This window comes from Arvicanthis niloticus, chromosome 1, assembly GCF_011762505.2.
Source record: "Arvicanthis niloticus isolate mArvNil1 chromosome 1, mArvNil1.pat.X, whole genome shotgun sequence".
NCBI classification, from domain to species: domain Eukaryota; kingdom Metazoa; phylum Chordata; class Mammalia; order Rodentia; family Muridae; genus Arvicanthis; species Arvicanthis niloticus.
The window spans coordinates 85,871,623-85,889,353 of NC_047658.1; the positions used below are offsets into that span (position 1 = coordinate 85,871,623).

General features: G+C 49.5%; 1 protein-coding gene across 1 annotated transcript; it reads right to left on the reverse strand.

The window, feature by feature from the left end:
- Positions 1-1,418: 1,418 nt before the first annotated feature.
- Syt17 (synaptotagmin 17) lies at positions 1,419-16,255 on the reverse strand. Its single transcript, XM_076928215.1, has 6 exons — positions 15,857-16,255; positions 11,192-11,209; positions 10,446-10,594; positions 4,782-4,930; positions 2,500-3,119; positions 1,419-1,442 (listed from the first exon to the last, which is right to left on the reverse strand). Exons 1-6 carry the CDS (start codon positions 15,869-15,871, stop codon positions 1,419-1,421), a joined length of 975 nt encoding a protein of 324 aa, XP_076784330.1. The 5' UTR covers positions 15,872-16,255.
- Positions 16,256-17,731: the final 1,476 nt, after the last annotated feature.

Below are 17,731 nucleotides of genomic sequence, written 5' to 3' on the forward strand. Positions count from 1 at the left end.
AACTTCTGAAGGGCTGAGATGGGTAATCTTTGAACACCAATTGTAGTCAACTATTGCCTTAGACTCAGGAAGTACCCAGCAGGTCCTGATGGCAATGCCAGAGGGAAGATCCACCCAGAGGAAGTATGAAGTATGGTATAAAGCCAGACTCAGGATAGTCCCTGTGTCTTGCCTGCTCTCTGCTTGTCTTCCCTGCTTCAAAGACCTGTGTCTGGATGCCACTTCCAACAATGGGCATCAGAGGTCTCTTACCTTCTAGGACCACATGCCAAAATTGCTAGGAAGTTAAGCTCCCAGTTCTCAGTAGCCTTAACTTAACAGTTCTGAGGATGGACAACACTGGGCTCCCATGTTGTGCCATGCACAAACTCTTATGTCCCTGGCAGGTTTAAGGACCAGACAATGGCCCACTGTGTTGATATGCACATCATACACTCTTTCTGACTTTCCAAATCCCTCCTGGTATTCCCAAATGGTGGCCTCTCCCTGATAAATGATGTGCCTTGCCTCAGGGCTTTCTCAGGGAACCCACATGAAGAAATGGGCAGATATCCATCTTGGAAGACAAACACACACACACACAGCTAACGGGTCAGTCCTCTTGTCCCCACGCTGCAGAACCTGTATGCCACTGGGATGTAACATGGCTCAATGGGAGAGGGTACACTTAGCATGCACAGTGCTCTGGGTTCAATCCTTAGCATATAACTCACCACAAACCAACTAATGTGCCTCTGTAAAGGCAGCCCTGGGTCACTGAATTCTTGACCAAGATTGAACAGCTTGAGATGCCCCCAGCATGTTCATGTACAAATACCATTTGTAACTCACTGGGCTGGGCCACCCTCACCAGCACAGTGTATAAGGTGTGTCTCTTCCTGGCTGTGCCTTCTCCTTTCTGGACCGTTCAGCTCCCTCTGCCCACATAGGGTGCATACAGGGGTGCTTAACAGCCTTTTGAAGTCACAGCTCAGCCTGTGGCCTTAGGGTGGCTTCCCCAGAAGCTAATCTCATGCCTCTCATCTCTAGGTTGGACATGGGAAGCCGATCACCCCATAGTCTTTCTGAGAAACACCTGTGCATCCTCAACTCCACTGCCCTTGTTTTTGTATTTTTTCTTCCAAATCACTTTCTGAAAGTCAAAATGATTTATACCCTGGACAACCCCTCTCCTGATTAAACAGGTCAGCATTGGTGGCACAAGTGTTCCTAGGTGTCTGGGTCATGAATCTGTATGGTAAGACCACAGAACTGGGCTGGAGAGATGCCTCATAAGAGTCTTTGCTTCATAAGCACATGGACCTGAGTCTGGATCCCAGAGCGCACTTGAAAACCCAGGAATGGCTATGCATGCTTTTAATTCCTGTTAGAAGAGGGGAGAGAGACAGGAGGCTCTCTAGGGCTTGCTGGACACCAATCTACTCCAGGTTCCGTGAGAGCCCCTGCCTCAGAGAAATAACATAGAGAGTAATGGAGTGGGACACATGACATTTTCTCTAGCCTCTACAAATGCATATTCATACATCCTATATTACCCAGACCCATACACCTCCATATACCAAAGAGTGAAAAGACTTCATAGAACTTCTTTGTCTTTTTCTGTCTTTGTGTGTGTGTGTGTCTCACTCTCACATCCACATGTATGCCCATGCACATATTCACACATGCACATGCATGCTCATGCAAATTTGTATACTCACACATGAATATGCATGCCCATGTGCAGACATACACATACTCATATATACACATGTATACCTCACACACTCATCCATGCATGCCCATGGGCACATATAAACACACACACATGCATGTCCATTCACAATGTATGCCCATGCACACATATATACACACACACATGTATGCATATGGCACAGGCATATACATACTCATAAATGCATGCCCATGCATGCCCCTATACACACACACACTCAACATGCACACTCACACATTCATACACATTCACACATACATGCATATACACACATAAACACACATTCATATATACATGCCCCCATACACACACAATGTGTATGCATGCGCACACACATGCACACAAACATGGTGTGTATGTGTGTGTGTGTGTGTGTGTGTGTGTAAAAACCACTGGGATCTGAACTTGGTCTACTCCAGTTACATGGTCCTGTGGTATAGCTTATATTCTCTGGGCTGTAAAATGTGCTGGTGACAATGGAGAAGAGGATGCTTGGAATTCTGCTGTTTTTGAAACTTCATAAAAGCATAAAACTACTTCACAACAAAAACAACTTAAATAGATTTTTTTGGCTTTTTTGACACAAGATCTTATATAGCCTAGGCTATCCTCAAATTCATCACACAGCCAAAGGTGTCTCTGACCTTCTGATCCTCATTGTACCTCCCAAGTGCTGGAATTACAGGAATGTGTCACCACACCCAGCTTCAAAAGAAAAGTTTAAGTAGTAAGATAAAATAACAATCTTAAAAACAAAAAAGAATTTCTAGGGTGTTAAGCCTTACCTGAGAACTGGGGATCAGAGCCCTCCACCAGTGGCCACCCTTCACCAAGTCCACCTCACACAAAGGCACCGCTACTTTCCCAATCACACAGTGGCGGGAAAATTTGTCAAAATCCACCACAGTGAGCAGCAGGGTCCTCCTCTGGGCTTCTAGGAAGGGGATCTCGAAGGTGTAGCGTTCCTCAAACACAGGCTTCTGGGTCTTGCGTTTGACTCCTGTCTGCTTGGAGTTCTTCTGGTCAGGCAGGAGGCAGATCTTGACGTAGGGATTGGAGTGAGCCATGTCCTGGCGGGAGCCATCATGGGAGATTGGAGGTGGTAGGTCCCGGGCCTCGATCACCCTCACGGTGAGGTGGTTGTGTAGCAGGTCATACTGTGTGCTGAAGTGCAGCATGCCCAGCTGATACTTGGACATGATCTCCTCATCGGTCAGAGAGTCTACGTCATCAAGATTCGAGTCAAGGGAGTAAAGTCGGGGCTCAAACTTCCTGAAGTAGTCATCGGGGGTGTAGGTCCGGCGCAGCACAGATGGCTGGATGGGCTCCTTCTTGGCACTGAGAACGCCGAACTCAATAGGTTTGATGTCAATGAGTGGAGAGCTGGGGCGTCGGGAATCCAGACCTAAACAGACACCAAGAACAATGATCACCAGCGACCTGGTGACATCAGCAAAGGTCCCTAGATGCCCACATGGGCTTCTCTGCTTCAATGAGCTTTTCTGTGCACACTGGAAATGCAGGTGTTTCATGAGCTTTGGAATCCATTTTACGACCCCTGACACGCCCAAGCACCCAGATGCTCCAAACTCTTACATGAAATAGCATGGGGGCTGACCTAATAGCTTAGCAAGCAAAGGTACTTGTTACCAAGCCTGGGAACCTGAATTCAGTCCCACATGCTGAAAAGAGAGAATCACCTCTCAAAAGCTGTCCTCTGTCCTCCACATGTGCACCATGGTTTGCACATTCACATACAGAGACAGACAGACTGACACACATACACAAAATTTTAAACTGCAAAGGAACAATATATTCCTCATGCATGCTCATCCATACACATTCATGTATGTCCAGTCTGAAGAACATGGGCAAAGTGTACTCCTATAGCCAGCTATCAATGCAGCTCAGTACAGTTGTAGATGACATTGTATCCCAGTGCCAAAAGGCTGGATTACCCCCTGCACCATCTTCAAATAGTTGCCGTGCTGAGTGTAATCTAAGTGCAATGAAATGAAACTTCCTGTATTTGTCCTTCTCTTGCAGTGTGGTGGATTCAGCTCAGGGCTTCACACATCTAGGAAAGGCTCTACCACTAGCTGCAGGCATGAGCTTCTCTTCACTTTTTATTTTAAGATAGGGCATTGCCCAGTTGCACAAACTAGCCTTGAATTTACAATCCCCCTGTCTCAGCCTTTTAACTAGCTAGGATCATAGGCCTGCACCACTAGGTTTGGCTACTATATCATATTGTTTAGGTAATAAAGACATGAAAAGAACACACACACAATCCTTTTTTTTCCCCCTTGGTTCTTTGAGACAGGGTCTTGCTAAGTAGCCCCTAATGACCTGGAATTCACTATGTAGCTGTCCTTGAATTTATAAGTCTCCTACCTCAGCCTCTAAATGCCAGGATCAGTTGAACCCGAGGGTTCAAAGGATGTGCAGAGAAATAACTACATTCTTGTTTATGGTGAGATGTCGTGACCCCAGGAGCATCACCATCACAGTCTTCAGAGTAGTGTGGTGCCAGGTAGTACTCTAAATGGATGATAGGCCCTAAGCCATCTGCCTGTTACAGTGCCTTGGGTTACTAAGTGAGACATTAGCATGCCTTATGGATGAAGGAATAGACCTGCATGCCTTCCAAGCCCTGCACTTGCAAGTGCAGGAACCAGGAGGGAAGCTTGCCCTCCCCAGAGGAGGCGCAACAGTGCCCCACTTCAGGAGGGTGAGCCCAGGGCCAGCATGCCTAGGTGGAAGCCCAGTTAGGCTTGAACAAATGGAAAGCAAGATGTCTATAGAGGCAACACACCTTGGTCTCCCTCATGTCTGTTTTCCCACCTTTATGACCCTGAGTGTAAGCACTGGGGTTGTTTTGAGACAGGATCTCACTCTGAGATAGCTCAGGCTGTCTTGGAACTCATACCACTCCAGGCTATTCTAGATTCTCTTACCTCAGACTCCCGAGTGCAGAGATTTTTTGGCATGAGCCACCATGCTCAGCTAGCTTTGCCCCCTGTAGTAAGAGAATGGTCCCTCAACCCCAACTGTCCCAGGCACTTACTGGAGATTCTCCGAGTCAGGCTGTACGTGGACTTGGATGTATCTGAGGATGAGCGTCTCCCATCGGGGGAGTTGGTCCTTGGGGTCAAAGGAACATCGCTAGCTGTGTGCACGGAGTCACCATCCTTGTCATTGCTCCGGCTGGCCATCCTGCAGGAGGAGACAGGACATCAACGGCTGTGGAGGCAGTCCTCACCAGAGTTCCATGTGGCCTCCTCCTGCTCTGTGCCTTCTTACACAGTCCAACCACTGCCTTTCCCAAATCGTGAGCAACATTCAGTGTCTGAACACAAGGACTCCTATCTTCGGGCATGCATGGTGATGATGCAGCCTCTGAACCATGCTACATCACTTAGAACAATGGAAATATAGTCTTGATTTTTGCACAAACTGGAATAATTCAAAGGAGTTATCTCTGATTTACAAAATAGCTTCAGTTGTGTGGAGGGCATGCAAACCTACACTGTTGCCACATGGGGGCGCCACTGTGGGTGGCCTGGAGCTGGAGACCTGTCAATCTTGGGTCTGGAAGGAACCATGTGGCCGTTTAGATGCATTTGGTCTCTCTTGAGGATATGTGTCCTTCTGTCCCAATAGTCTCCGTGCCTCTGGTTTGACATTCTTTAAAACTATGCCATGACAATGTCACTCAAGGGTGGAGCGGCGGGAGAACGGCTACAAAATGGCCTTGTGAATCAATGACTTGAGAACAGAAGTTGGAGGTGGAGAAGCAGTTATGGATTAGCAGTGGCGGTGACTCAACGGGATGCTAATGAAGACGAAAAATGCTAAGGAACTGGGGGAGGCATGGGCAGGATGCAGAAGAACAGATGGTGAAGGAGGTGAGAGATGAGAGATAAATGATAGATGATAGATAGGTAGGGAAATGGGTGGACGGACAGACAGACAGACACACAAACACTTTCCATTGGAACTCTAGCTAAATGCCCTGGGTGATTCCCTTCCTTCCTCTCTCTGTTTCTCCATTGCTTCATCTATAAAATGGGAATAACCACAAAGCCACCTTCTTTGACTGCCTAACCCTCAGAATGAGTTAGTAAGCATCAAATGATACGGCAAAGACAGAGTTGGGTATTTGATGTGCTTTAGCTGATATTACAACAGGGGTGGCTCTAAAGACACCCCTAAATTGGGCACAGTGTATACTTGTAATCCTAGCACTCAGGAGACTGAGACAGAAGAATCTGGAGCTTGAGGTCAACCTACCAAGAAATAAATAAAATAACAATAACAATAACAATAAAATGAGGTCCTGCCAGTATGCAAGCTGGGCAGGGAAGGACAGAAGGGGGAGCCTGCAAAGACTATAGGTGCTAGTGACACTGTGCACAGGTGATGATTGTGCACAGTGCACCTGAGCCATAATGGCTGATTAAGGCCATCTCAGCCACATCCCCTCAACTTGACATTTAAGCCTACAAGGAAACAAAAATGTCTTGGGGAAAAAAAATGCAAGCTTTGAATTCTACAGGATCTTTGGAGATAACCTATGGGTGCGCTGGGGTTCATTTAGCTACTCCCGGAGTGAGGAAAGGTAACTGTCAGACAAGACAAGCTGGAAAGGAGACTGGATACCTTGCTGGCTGGGTGTGGACAGTGGATGAAGCATTTGAGGCAGGAACATGGGGACAGGGGACAGGACAAGATCAAACTGGGGCAACTCTCCCTTAACAGACAGCCCAGCCTCTGGATGGAAAGGCCCCTGGACCCCTGCCTGCATGTGGCCCTGCTTCCCAGCTGCCAAGCTCCACTGTGACAGCCACCTCCTCCTATGAGACCCACTTACCTTCAACACCCTTCACCTTAAATGTCGCCGCCCTCCAGGGCCACTCAGATACAAGTACCAGTGAGCACAGGGGCCTCACCTCCGTGCTTCCTTAGATACCTTGTGCCTCTCTGTTCCCTCTGCCTAATGTGCTTTTCCAGGCTCTTCTCTTGTCCAGTTTTTGTTTTTTAACCACACAAGTTTCTGTTCCAGTGGCCCCTTCTCTAAGGACCATGATCTTGCCCTTTTGACTTTCCCCACCCCTCTGTGTACAGCTTTCATTCTCTTTAGTGCTGTGCTATCAGGACTGGCTTGTATTTTACATCCCAGAATGATCTGGGGTTGGCAACACTGAGGTATCCTGTCACTCCTGAACAGTGGGATCTACACTCTGATCGAAGGGAACAGGGAATGGTGCATGGCACCTATGGTGCCCACAAGTTCTATCTCAGGCAGTTCTCTGGGCAATCCTGCAGCCAGCTATTATGAATTCCCTCCCTTGCAGATGGGAAATGCAAGCTTGTGGTGGGAGATGCTTTGCCTGTTGATGAACCATGGCATCCCAGGGGATCCCAGCTATGCTCCAGTCCAGATGCATGTGCTTCCTGCTACAGCGGGTCATTTCCTGTGCAACCCATGAGAACCTTGCCTAAAGCAGCTACTCTCTATCAGCTTACTGAGCACAGAGACAACCTGGCTTTCCTTCGTTCTCCCATAAGGATCCTCCCGGCACTGCTTCAACAGAAGCAGGTAGACAACGCAGCCACCAAGATCTTCACCTGTCCGTATGACTTTAATACACGTCGTAATGAGTACAGTGTCTCCAGAGATCTCACCCAGAACACACAGAGGCCGGTTCATCCACCACGTGGCACAGCACAGAGACGGGCCCCAGATGTCATGGCAGGAGCAGCCTCGAACAGCTCGAGCACTTGACATTTCTGCTTCCTGTCTGTTTGATAACATGTAACTGCCCACTCGGTAAACAGATCTGGAGAAAATGCAGGCTGCAGATCTGCCTTTTGAACGATTGAACCTGCCTCCCCCCATACACATTCCCATGTTAGATGCCAAAATGAATGAAGGGTCCTGGGAGGCAGGAAGGTCATGCACAGCTGTTCACATTGCAGACTGCCCGACTCCAAACGGTGCAGTGCGCAATGCCATAGCATTGTGGGTAATCTGACTCCCCCACTTGCTCTAGGTCCTAGACAAAATTAAAAAGTCCCTGAGCCTATTGACAAAAGCCCATCTAACCCCATGAAGATGACAGTGACTCACACACAGTATGCACTCAAACAAACAAACAAACACATAAAAACCTACAGGCTGGAAGATGGTTCAGTGGGTAGCATTTGTCACATAATGCTAAGGATCTCAGTTCAGATCCTAATGAAGGCCAGCATTCCTACTGTAAGATAAGAGACAGAGATAGGGACCTGGTATGTGCAGTAGTGAACAGGTGGAGACTTGTCCTATGAGCTCCACATGTAGTCACAAAATGTACACGTCCATACACACCATTCACTGAAGATCAGGGAGGATGAGGGGAGCAGCTGCCAAAGGAGCTAAGCTTCTCTGTGACGAGAAGTGACCTAAGAGGCTTTCTCAGTCTCCCCCTAAGGTTTGTCAGATGGTCAACTGGCCTTTCAACTGAACACACGGGCACAGGCACGAGTTTGTACACATGCATGTGCATGTATATTTGGCTGTCTTTTTTCCTTCTGTTTTGTCTCCAGTTTGAGAATCAAACCTTGAACCACATTCATGTGGCAAGCACTGAACTCTGTCCCCAGCCTTTGAGTTTCTGAGACAGCATTGCTGTGTGTCCCAGGCCTGGGACACATGATTCTCCCACCTCCATTTTTAGGATTGGGACACTGTACCTGGCCAACAGCTATTCTTTTGAGTGACTAAGACATGTGGCTTTTAGGATCCAAATGGTCTGAACCACTCTGATATAAAGACCCTATGAAATGGGACTGTTTCTCACATCTGAGCTCTGTGCCAACTACTGGAGTCAGGCTACAACTTAGAGATAAATTGTGTCCTGGAGATCAGCACAAGGTTTCTGTTGACACCCAACAAGACAGAAAGGATGTTTACGTGTCTCTTGCTCCAGGGCTAAAGGCATTCCGGAGATAGCTCATTTACATTTGATTTTGAGACAGGGCCTCACTATGTAGCTCAGGCTGGTCTTGAACTCACAATCCTCTTGCGACTGCCTCCCCAGTCATGGGCTTAAAGGTAGGCATTACTATGTCTAGCCTTCTTTGTTTACTCTTAATTACAGCCTGTAAAACAAATTATTTTATTATTCTCATTCTCTAGTAAGAAATTCAAAGCCAAACCAGAGTTTATAAAAATTACAATCATAAGGCCAGGGATATGCTCAGTTGGTAGAATGCTCGCCTAACATGCTTAGCTCTGATTTTGGAATTGCATGCCTGTAATTCCAGAACTTAGGAGTTAGGTGCAGGAAGAGCCGAAGTTCAAGGTCATCTTTGGCTACGTAGCAAGTTCAAGGCCAGCCTGGGCTACCTGAGACTCAGTCTTTAAAAAAATAAAAATAAGCAAGGCCACCAAGTCTTTAATCCCAGAACCCAGGAGACAGAGGCAGGCAGGTCTTTAAGCATTCAAGATTAGCTTGATCTATAAAGACAGTTCCAGAGCAGTCAAGGCTACATAGTGAAACCCTGTCTCAATAATAAATACATAAACAAACAAACAAACAAACAAACAATAGATGTTCAATCCATTTTGATCATCAACAAAGTCTCAAGCACTCTTAAGTACTTTTCTAAACACAATTTCATCAAACCTATGTGGTAAATACTGGTTTGTTTGTTTTGTTTGGTTTTTTTTTTTTTTTTTTTCCATTTTACAGATGGAAAACCAAGGCTCAGAAAAGTCAAGCAACTTTCTCAGAGCTAGAAAGCTGTGGTACAAACTGAACTTGATTGAACTTACACTGATATGAAGCCATTGTGCTCTGGAAACACCTGAAATTTCCTTCTAATAAGAGCACACATGCCATGACTGACCCTCAACCCAGAGGAAAGGTGGGGCTCCAGGGACTTCAGAGATTTCAGCCCAAGATTCAGATGAGACGGTCTCAAGTGCTACCCCTGGATTCCGTTCGTACCCAGCACCATCTCCTCTCTGGCCCCAGAGTTCCCAGCAGCTGTTGTTGATTATTGCTAGGTCTTTCCCAACCCTGGTCTCCTGGCTCCTCCCCAGTCTCTGACCACATCCCTCTCCCAGCCACAGAGAGGTGGATCAGACATGTATGTGGCTGAGCTTCAAAACTGCATTCCCAAAATATCTGAGCAACTGGCAGATGGAGATGTTGTATTCGGGTGCAGGAGGGGATTAGAAATTCAAGGAAAGGAGCCAGGGCGAGCACCACCAGCACTGGAGGCAGGATGAGCTTGGGCCTTCCTCTCCAGGGGTCCAGGTTATAAGGCATCGTTCAGGCCAGCCAAAAGCAACATCAGAAAGGTGCTAGCATCTCAGATTCACTGAGCATGTACTTGGTACAGGCCTGGGGCTGGGCATTATGTCAATCTGCCATGCTGCCTGGGAAGGGGGTGCTCAGACACTGCTACCTTCACAAAGTTCTTCAAAAAAGAACACAGTTCCTTTTCTGCTTGGATACTTAGACTACTTAAAGTGTCCCCAAGATTAGCATCGCCCGGCTAGCATCTCAGAAGCTTGGTGTGAGCAGGAGCCTCACCACCAGCTGGTGCTACCAGCTGGCCCACAAATGAGGGGGCACAGAGAGGCCCTTCTTGGCTATGTCCTTGGAAACTCAGTGTATCCCCCCATCCTCCAGTGGAGAGGCTGCTAGAAGGTAAATTTCCAAGTGGGGGTACTCACAGCCATGGAGGAGTCTGGGCAGGGAAAGGTCCCAAGATCTCCACTTCATCCTCACTGGACTGGCAGCAGCTGGACTCATAGCACCTCTGACAGCAGTGTTGACAAGTCCAGCCACACAGCAGCACGTCAGAAATTCTAGAAAGCAAGCCCTGGGGCCATTGGGGGAGGAAGAGAGAGGAGAGAGAACACCCCAAATTATAAGCAGCCCATTTGGGATTGCCCCGCCCATAATAAATAGGTACCCCAGAGCAGAACTGCTGGTAGGAGGAAAAAAATGTTCTCTCTTATTTATGCACTGTGGCATAAGGGACGGCAAACAGAAGTAGCTGCAGCCATTCGAAGCAAGCAAAACACTTGCAGGTGTTTGCCTTTGTAGTTTATGTGTGTGCCTTTCTTGACAGGTGGGCGGTTATTACAACATGGAGAGGGCCAGACAATATGTTCTCAAATACACAATGCATACGGTTCTCTCCTGGCAAAAGAAAAAAAGGTACTTCAGGAAAAACAGCCCCACGGACATGCAACTAAACTGGGGGAGTCCGATTGAGTTAGGATACACATGCTGTCTGTCCAGTGATGTCCCTTTTGCCAGGGTCTCCCTTTTGGTAGAAGGGAAGAGAAACTGTACCCTTGTTAATATCTTGTGACTCAGTACTCAATCATGCCCCAGCCCCACACCAGACTCCAAACGGAAAGGCAAGCATTTGATTAGAATCCAGACCAAACAGATGATTGAATTAACCCACCTCGTTCAGTGGTTCCAACTGCCCTTTTAGAGAGCCACGGTGAAGCCAGGGCGAGGGGCAGAGAGAGGGAGAGAGAGAAGGAGAGGGAAAGGGAGAGTAGAGGGAGGGAGAGAGGGAGAGAGGGAGAGAGGGAGAGAGGGAGAGAGGGAGAGAGAGAGAGAGAGAGAGAGAGAGAGAGAGAGAGAGAGACCAGTTTAGCAATATTCCAGCAACTCAAAGAACAGCAAGACAAAAACAACGGAAAGCAGCAGCCCGCATCTTCGCACTCACCATTCTGGGGAGGGAGCTGACTTTACTACCAAGGTATGGCTATGTTTGCAGGGCTGCTGGGAGCCTCTTGGTTAACTAACAGCGAATAAACGGGAACTGTGAGCTTTTCCATTTGATGTGCACCGTGTGCTGTTATGAATCAGAGCGGGTAGAAAGCTCGTCATGCTACTCAACACACAGCCACACTTCAGGGGACTCGCAAACCTTCCCAGACTGAAATAGCCCAAACCAACCCAAGAAGGGCCTGATTAGCTAAACTGACAGGCTGACTCCCCCGCCCCTGCCAGGGCCCTACCTTCCAATCCTGCTCCAATCCTGCTGGTAGAGAGCATCCTTCTACCACCCACAAATGGGGGAGGGGCTGGAAGGAAACCAGGAGCTGGTCCTCCCTCCCTGGCCTGCTTCCACCGGTACCCCATCTTCTCACAGGTCCCCGAGCTCTAAACTCCCTTCTCTTCTTCCAAGAAGGGCTCCTCTATGGACCCAGGATTTCTTTTCTTTTAAAAAATTATAGCATTTCGTGTGTGTGTGTGTGTGTGTGTGTGTGTGTGTGTGTATGCATGCATGTATGCGCACGCACGCACACATGTATGTGTGTCTTTGTGGTCACACACATCCACCGCACCATGTGGAGGTCAGAGGATGACTCTCAGGAGACCATCCTCTACCTCCTCCACCTGGTTCCAAGGATCAAACTCAGGTCATCAGACTTTGTGGCAAGCACTTTATAGACCCAGGATTTCATGATTTAAAAGGAAACATGGTGGTATTAACGTACTAGGCAGGTGTCAAATCCTGATGACCTGCTTAGGATAGATCCCAGACAGGAAGGGAGGTGCAGCCTAAGCCAGGGCTTTGGGGTACACAAGGAGCCAGTAGGGAGGAGATAGTCTGGGTTTGTTCCCAGATGTTAACATCTTCTTGACTCTTGCTCACTCCCATCCTTCCTTGTAAACAAAGCAAACTGAGCCCTCTAAGGCTGGGGATACCCCAGTCCAGCTCAGACTTAGTACTGTAGCGTTCTCCTTGTGTTAATTTTCCCAGCTGCCTTCTGCCTCCATCATGTGTTCCTGGCTCCCTTTGACCATGGGTTGCAGTTTTCTTCACAGACCTTGTATATGCTGGCTGTTCTGACATAGGGTATAACTCTATAGCTCAGGTTAGCCCAGAACTCTTCATCCTCCTGCTTCATCTTCCCAAGTTCTGAGATTTTAGGTATATACTGTCACTCACAACTTGATTTTGTTGTAAGTTAAAATTTAAAAAAAGAGTTAACTTTTTCCTGTGTATGTGTATACAGCCAGGCAAGTGTGTGGCACACATACATTTTCCTGTATGTAATTGTGCACATGTGTATGTGAAGGACAGAGGTCAATGTCAGATGACTTCCTCAGTTGCTCTACAGTATTTGTTTGACCCTGGGTCTTGATCAGGAGAGATTCTGGAGGTCATCATCTCAATGGTTGGCCAGTGAGCCACACAATCCTCCTGTCTCTGACTCCCCAGCACCACCGCACCTAGCTTTTCCATGGGTGCTGGGGATCTGAACTCAAGTCAAAAAGGTTCAATTCTAGAAAAAAAATCAATTAATAATAGCACAGGTGGTGGTTCTATTAACTTTTAAAACTCAAGCTCCTTGAAGTGCCATGGATTGCCTCCTGGGAAAGTACTTACAGGCACTAATCACAGATCCCTCCAAAGTCAAACTCAGCTGAGCAGACTCAATGGGCCACAGAGCCTATGACCTAGTGAGTTGGGAAGAAGGTGGGCTCTGAGCCTGGGTCATTTCTTTTGATGAGACAGGACCCTCAGTGTGAAAATTCTGTATGGTTCTCAACCTCAAAGTTAACACAGATTCTCTGTGGCTTCTGAGACAAGATGATTTCTCCTGGGGACCAAGAACCACTCCGGCAGGTACAAGCAGTAAAAATGGGCCTCACGGGGCTAGCATGAAAAGGGGCTTAAAGATGTTTGACATAGCTGTACATAGCAGTGTGTGTGTGTGTGTGTGTGTGTGTGCCCATCATCCTGGTGCCAGGAGTCTGAGGCAGGGAGGTTGTGAATTTGGGACCAGCCTGGACTAGACCATGTTTCAAAAAACAAAAGAAAATAAAACAAATAAACAAAAACCAAGTGAGGGTGTGTGGGATGGCTCAGTGTAAGGCGCTTACCATCAAACCCAGTGATCTGAGTTAAATCCCCCTGGCATATTCAACCCTCCCCGACTCTCCAGGTTCCCCCAACCACCACAAAATGAGAACTTTGATGTAAAGTTTTACTTTCCAACCATCAAAGGGATTCCAGCCATTTACAGGTGTGTTCTCAGGACACTGGTGGTGAAAAAAAAATCCATTTACTTTCATACAGCTGAGGCAAATACAGAAAAGCCACCATAAGCTCCCTTGATGGCGCCAGCTTCCTCAAAGCTCAGGTGCAAGATAGTGGTCCAGGAGCAACCCAAGGTGGGGACAAAGGGGACAGAAAAGAAGCCCCGAGTCCAGGGCCTCATTCTCCCTTGTCACATCCTCTGGGCTCACTCTTCTGATGTCAGTGGAGAACTGACTCAAGCCAGGCATCATGAAGGCACACAGAGGGAACACACAGAGGGAACACAGAGGTCGGCAGAAGCCAGCTCACTCAAACCAGCCCACGGCAGGCTGGTACATATCCTTCCAATAGAGAAGGACTCGTGTATTTCCTGATTTTCAGAAAGTCTCTGAAACTCATTGACCAAAATAAATAAAGCTTTGTGGGTGCATAGCCACGCCCACTCTCTGGCCTCCCTTTGTGCTGGCTTTTTTACTGTTTTCCCAATTGGAAAACTGTGACCAAAGAAAAAGAATATTACTCTCTGTGTTCTGTAAAAGTTCAAAGACTTTCTCTAAGAGGGATCCAGGATGTTTGACTTACACATCCTTCCTCCCATCGGACAGTTTAGATCCCACCTTGACTGCTAAGTAGCTGTGTGGCCTTGACAAGTGACTTAACTTCTCTGTGCTGACACATAATTTAGGATGAATGCTGTGACTTACTACTGTAATCCCAGCACTCAGAAGATGGAGGTGGGAGAATCACAGGCTAGCCTGGTCTACATAGCAAGATCCTGCCTCAGAAAAAGAAAATGTATAATTCAATGAAGAACCATAAAAGCCAGTCCTACTATTCCCTGCTCACTCTCTTGGGTATCAGAGCGAGCAGGGACTGTGACCTATGTCCTCAATGCTGGTCCATAATTGGTGTCAGTCAAGTGTTGACGAGCAACTATTGAATACATATTCCAACAACTTTCAGGACACAGTTGGATGTACAGTAAATGTGACCTTCATTGAACTTGAAATCAGGACCTAGGCAATCCATGAAAAGACAAGCCATTCCCGGGGATCCAAGCTGGAGGCAGAGAAGGTCAGGTTCTGCCAGGTGACAGACCATCTGAGGAACTTGAACAAGGAAGCAGAATAGTTGGGGGGTGGGGAGAGCGTGTTTGCAGTCCCCACTCTACCTCACCCCCAAGCTGAGGGGACAAAAAGTGAGTTCCTGGACCTGGGAGCCACTCTTCTCTCCCCTATGGTTAGGGGCAAGCAGTCCTAGAAGCCTGCAGCTCTTCTGGGTCTGTTTGCAGTGTGGGGGTGGGAGTCTGACCGTGTGACCTTGGCATGACCTGTCATTACTTCCCAATTTGTAAAGAAACTGGTTTCTTTGCCAAACAGCACAGTCCATCCCCACCCATCCCCTCTAAAGGTGCGGGGTGTGTGTCTGTGCCGCAGGTACTTGGTATTTCTCCCCTTTCTGGGAGTCTTGGGGGCGCTCTGCAGGAGGCATGGGGGGGGGTCCTGCACTTCTCAACGTAATAAAGTAACCGTCCCCACCTCCCTCACCAGTGTGCTCTGGCCTCTGGATGTCCCCACCGCTCTGCACCCAGCGCCTGGGAGAACGATGTCCTTGTCCCCTCCAGGTCTGAACAGCTGCCTCCAGCTGGCTCCACCGGCCAATTAGCCCGAGCCGTCACCACGGCAACGGGCGCTGGCGGGCCGGGTGGCTGGCGTGCCCCGGGCCGCCCTCCCGCTGCCCCTCCTTTGGGGTGGGGACCAGGGGACCAGGGGGTGGGGAGTTGCAAAGTCACCCCACAGTCTCCCCTCCCAGGGAGGTGAGCGGGAGGGTTCAGGTCCCTCGCAAGGCCCTCCAACCGAAATCTGGGATCCCCTGCCCTAGCTCCAGAACACGCACAGGTGCCTGCCCTGGGGCACCCGTTGTTTTGTTGTTTTTTTGTGTTTTGTTTTTATTTTCTCCAGTAAGTTTGTGGGAGCTCGGTGGTGCGCACTCCCGCGGCGCGCGCTCCCGGCGGAGGGGGCGCGGTCCCCGGTATTCCCTGGCCGTCGCCCCCAGCCACCGTCCTACCTGGATGTACGCCATCTTCGCCCGCGCTCACTCACTCCGGCCCGGGCATGGCGTCGCCACAGCCCCTTTGCCCTCGCCGGTTCGGCGAGGTGGCACAGCCAGCCCGCAAGACATCAGTGGGCGGCCGGGTGGCCCCAGACGTGACTGGCGTGGATGATGAGCCGTGCCTGCCCCTCCGCCGACCGCCCCGTCCTTGCCCAGCCCTGCGGGGCCGCCTCCCTGGAGCGCAGAACCGGGATGTCCAAGGTCCTCCGCTTTCGGTCTCTGGTGGGCCGGCACCCACACCCCCACCTTGGGGTGCTCCCTGGTTGCAAAAACGCTGGGGCACCTGGCCACGGAGCCCGGGCGAGTCGCGGGGACTGCGGCGACCCCGGCGCAGGCGGAGCCGGCGACGCTGGGGCCCGAGCGCGGGAGGCGGGGGAGAGGATGGGACCTCAAAGGGGTGGGTGGGGGCGGTGCCCGGGTCAGCGCTGCGGGCAGGCAATAGAGTGGCACCTATCCACTGCCTGATCGACAGCAGGGCTTTCGGGCGACTGCGAGGCGGATGTGACAGCGCGCTGCTAGTTGTAGGGTTTGGAGTTGGAGGGTCTTTTCAATCCCGCCCTCTCCCCAGGCGGCTTGGCGAAAGTTTTATACCAGCCGCACCCGACGCACCTAGAACCCGGCTGTGGAGTGTGTAGAGGCTGAAGGGCGGACGCCACCTATTTAGGGTGGACCTGGCAGCCCTCCAGGACAGTGCTGTGGCAGGGGGATGCTCACCCTCGCTCGGCTTTGCATGGGCCCCCTTTACCCTAACCCGCCCGACTGAAGCCCAGGACGCAACAGGTCTAGCGAAGGGTGGCCGCACAGCGCCACCCAGCGTTTGGCTGCGCCCGGGGGCGTGACTCGGCCCGTTCGCAGCTGGGACCCGTGTCTTGTCGCCCGCGGTTTGGCTTCGTCTACCAGCCCTCAGGGCTGGGCCGCAGCACTGAAAGATTGCTAGCACGTCTCCTAGCCCAGGGTCTCCATCGCAAGGTCACCGAGCTTGGTGTAACCCTCCAGCAAAGGACTTGAAGTGGAACGTGGTCCTCCTTGGGTTTCTATTTTCCATGCCTGGCAGCTGGTGTCGCTGCTCACCAGCTCTATCAAGCTTGTCATTTCAACCTTTTGGCGTCCCTGTCTTTCTTTTCACCATTAAAAATGGGGTCAAATTTCTGCCCAGCCTAGCTTCCAGGGGAGATAAACGAGTAAAAAAATATGCAAGCAATTAAGTATGTAATCCACTCAAGAAAAATAATCTAGCATTTGGGAGTATGACATTTGTAGCACAGCATGCGACATGTTGAATAACACATCTGCTGAGCCTAACAGCCGTCACCTCCATCAGAGCAGCTGTGCTGTTTGTGAGAGAACCCAAGGTAGGGCTTGTTGACGGTAGCCTTCCCTCAAAGTTGGAAGAGTGGAGAGGGTCGATGGGCCCTCGCTTAGATTCTGGCCTCTCCCTCCTGCACCTCTCAGGCATCGTATGTAACTCTACCCTTGCGGGAACCCTCTCTCCGAGATGCTGGAGTATATATAGACGGACTGTCGAAGGTTAGCTGAAGCGAGTTGGGCTGGGGGGAATGACCTTCATATATACAGCAAAAGGAAAGAGAGCTTTCCCCCAGCAGTGCAGCTGCTTTGGGGTCACCCGCGCTCCTGTAAGTAAACCAAATAAATTCTGGTTCTCCAAGCTGGGTTTCGGCAGACTAGCTCTTTGTTTTGTCTTTCGAGCCCTTTGGATAAAGTGTGTTTGTCCTGGGAAAGAATACATTGAGGGTGGATAATGGGGCTGGCAAGTCCGTGTTTCCAGAGCATCACTCCGGTGCCTTACTTACCCCACCCCCCTGTATCTCT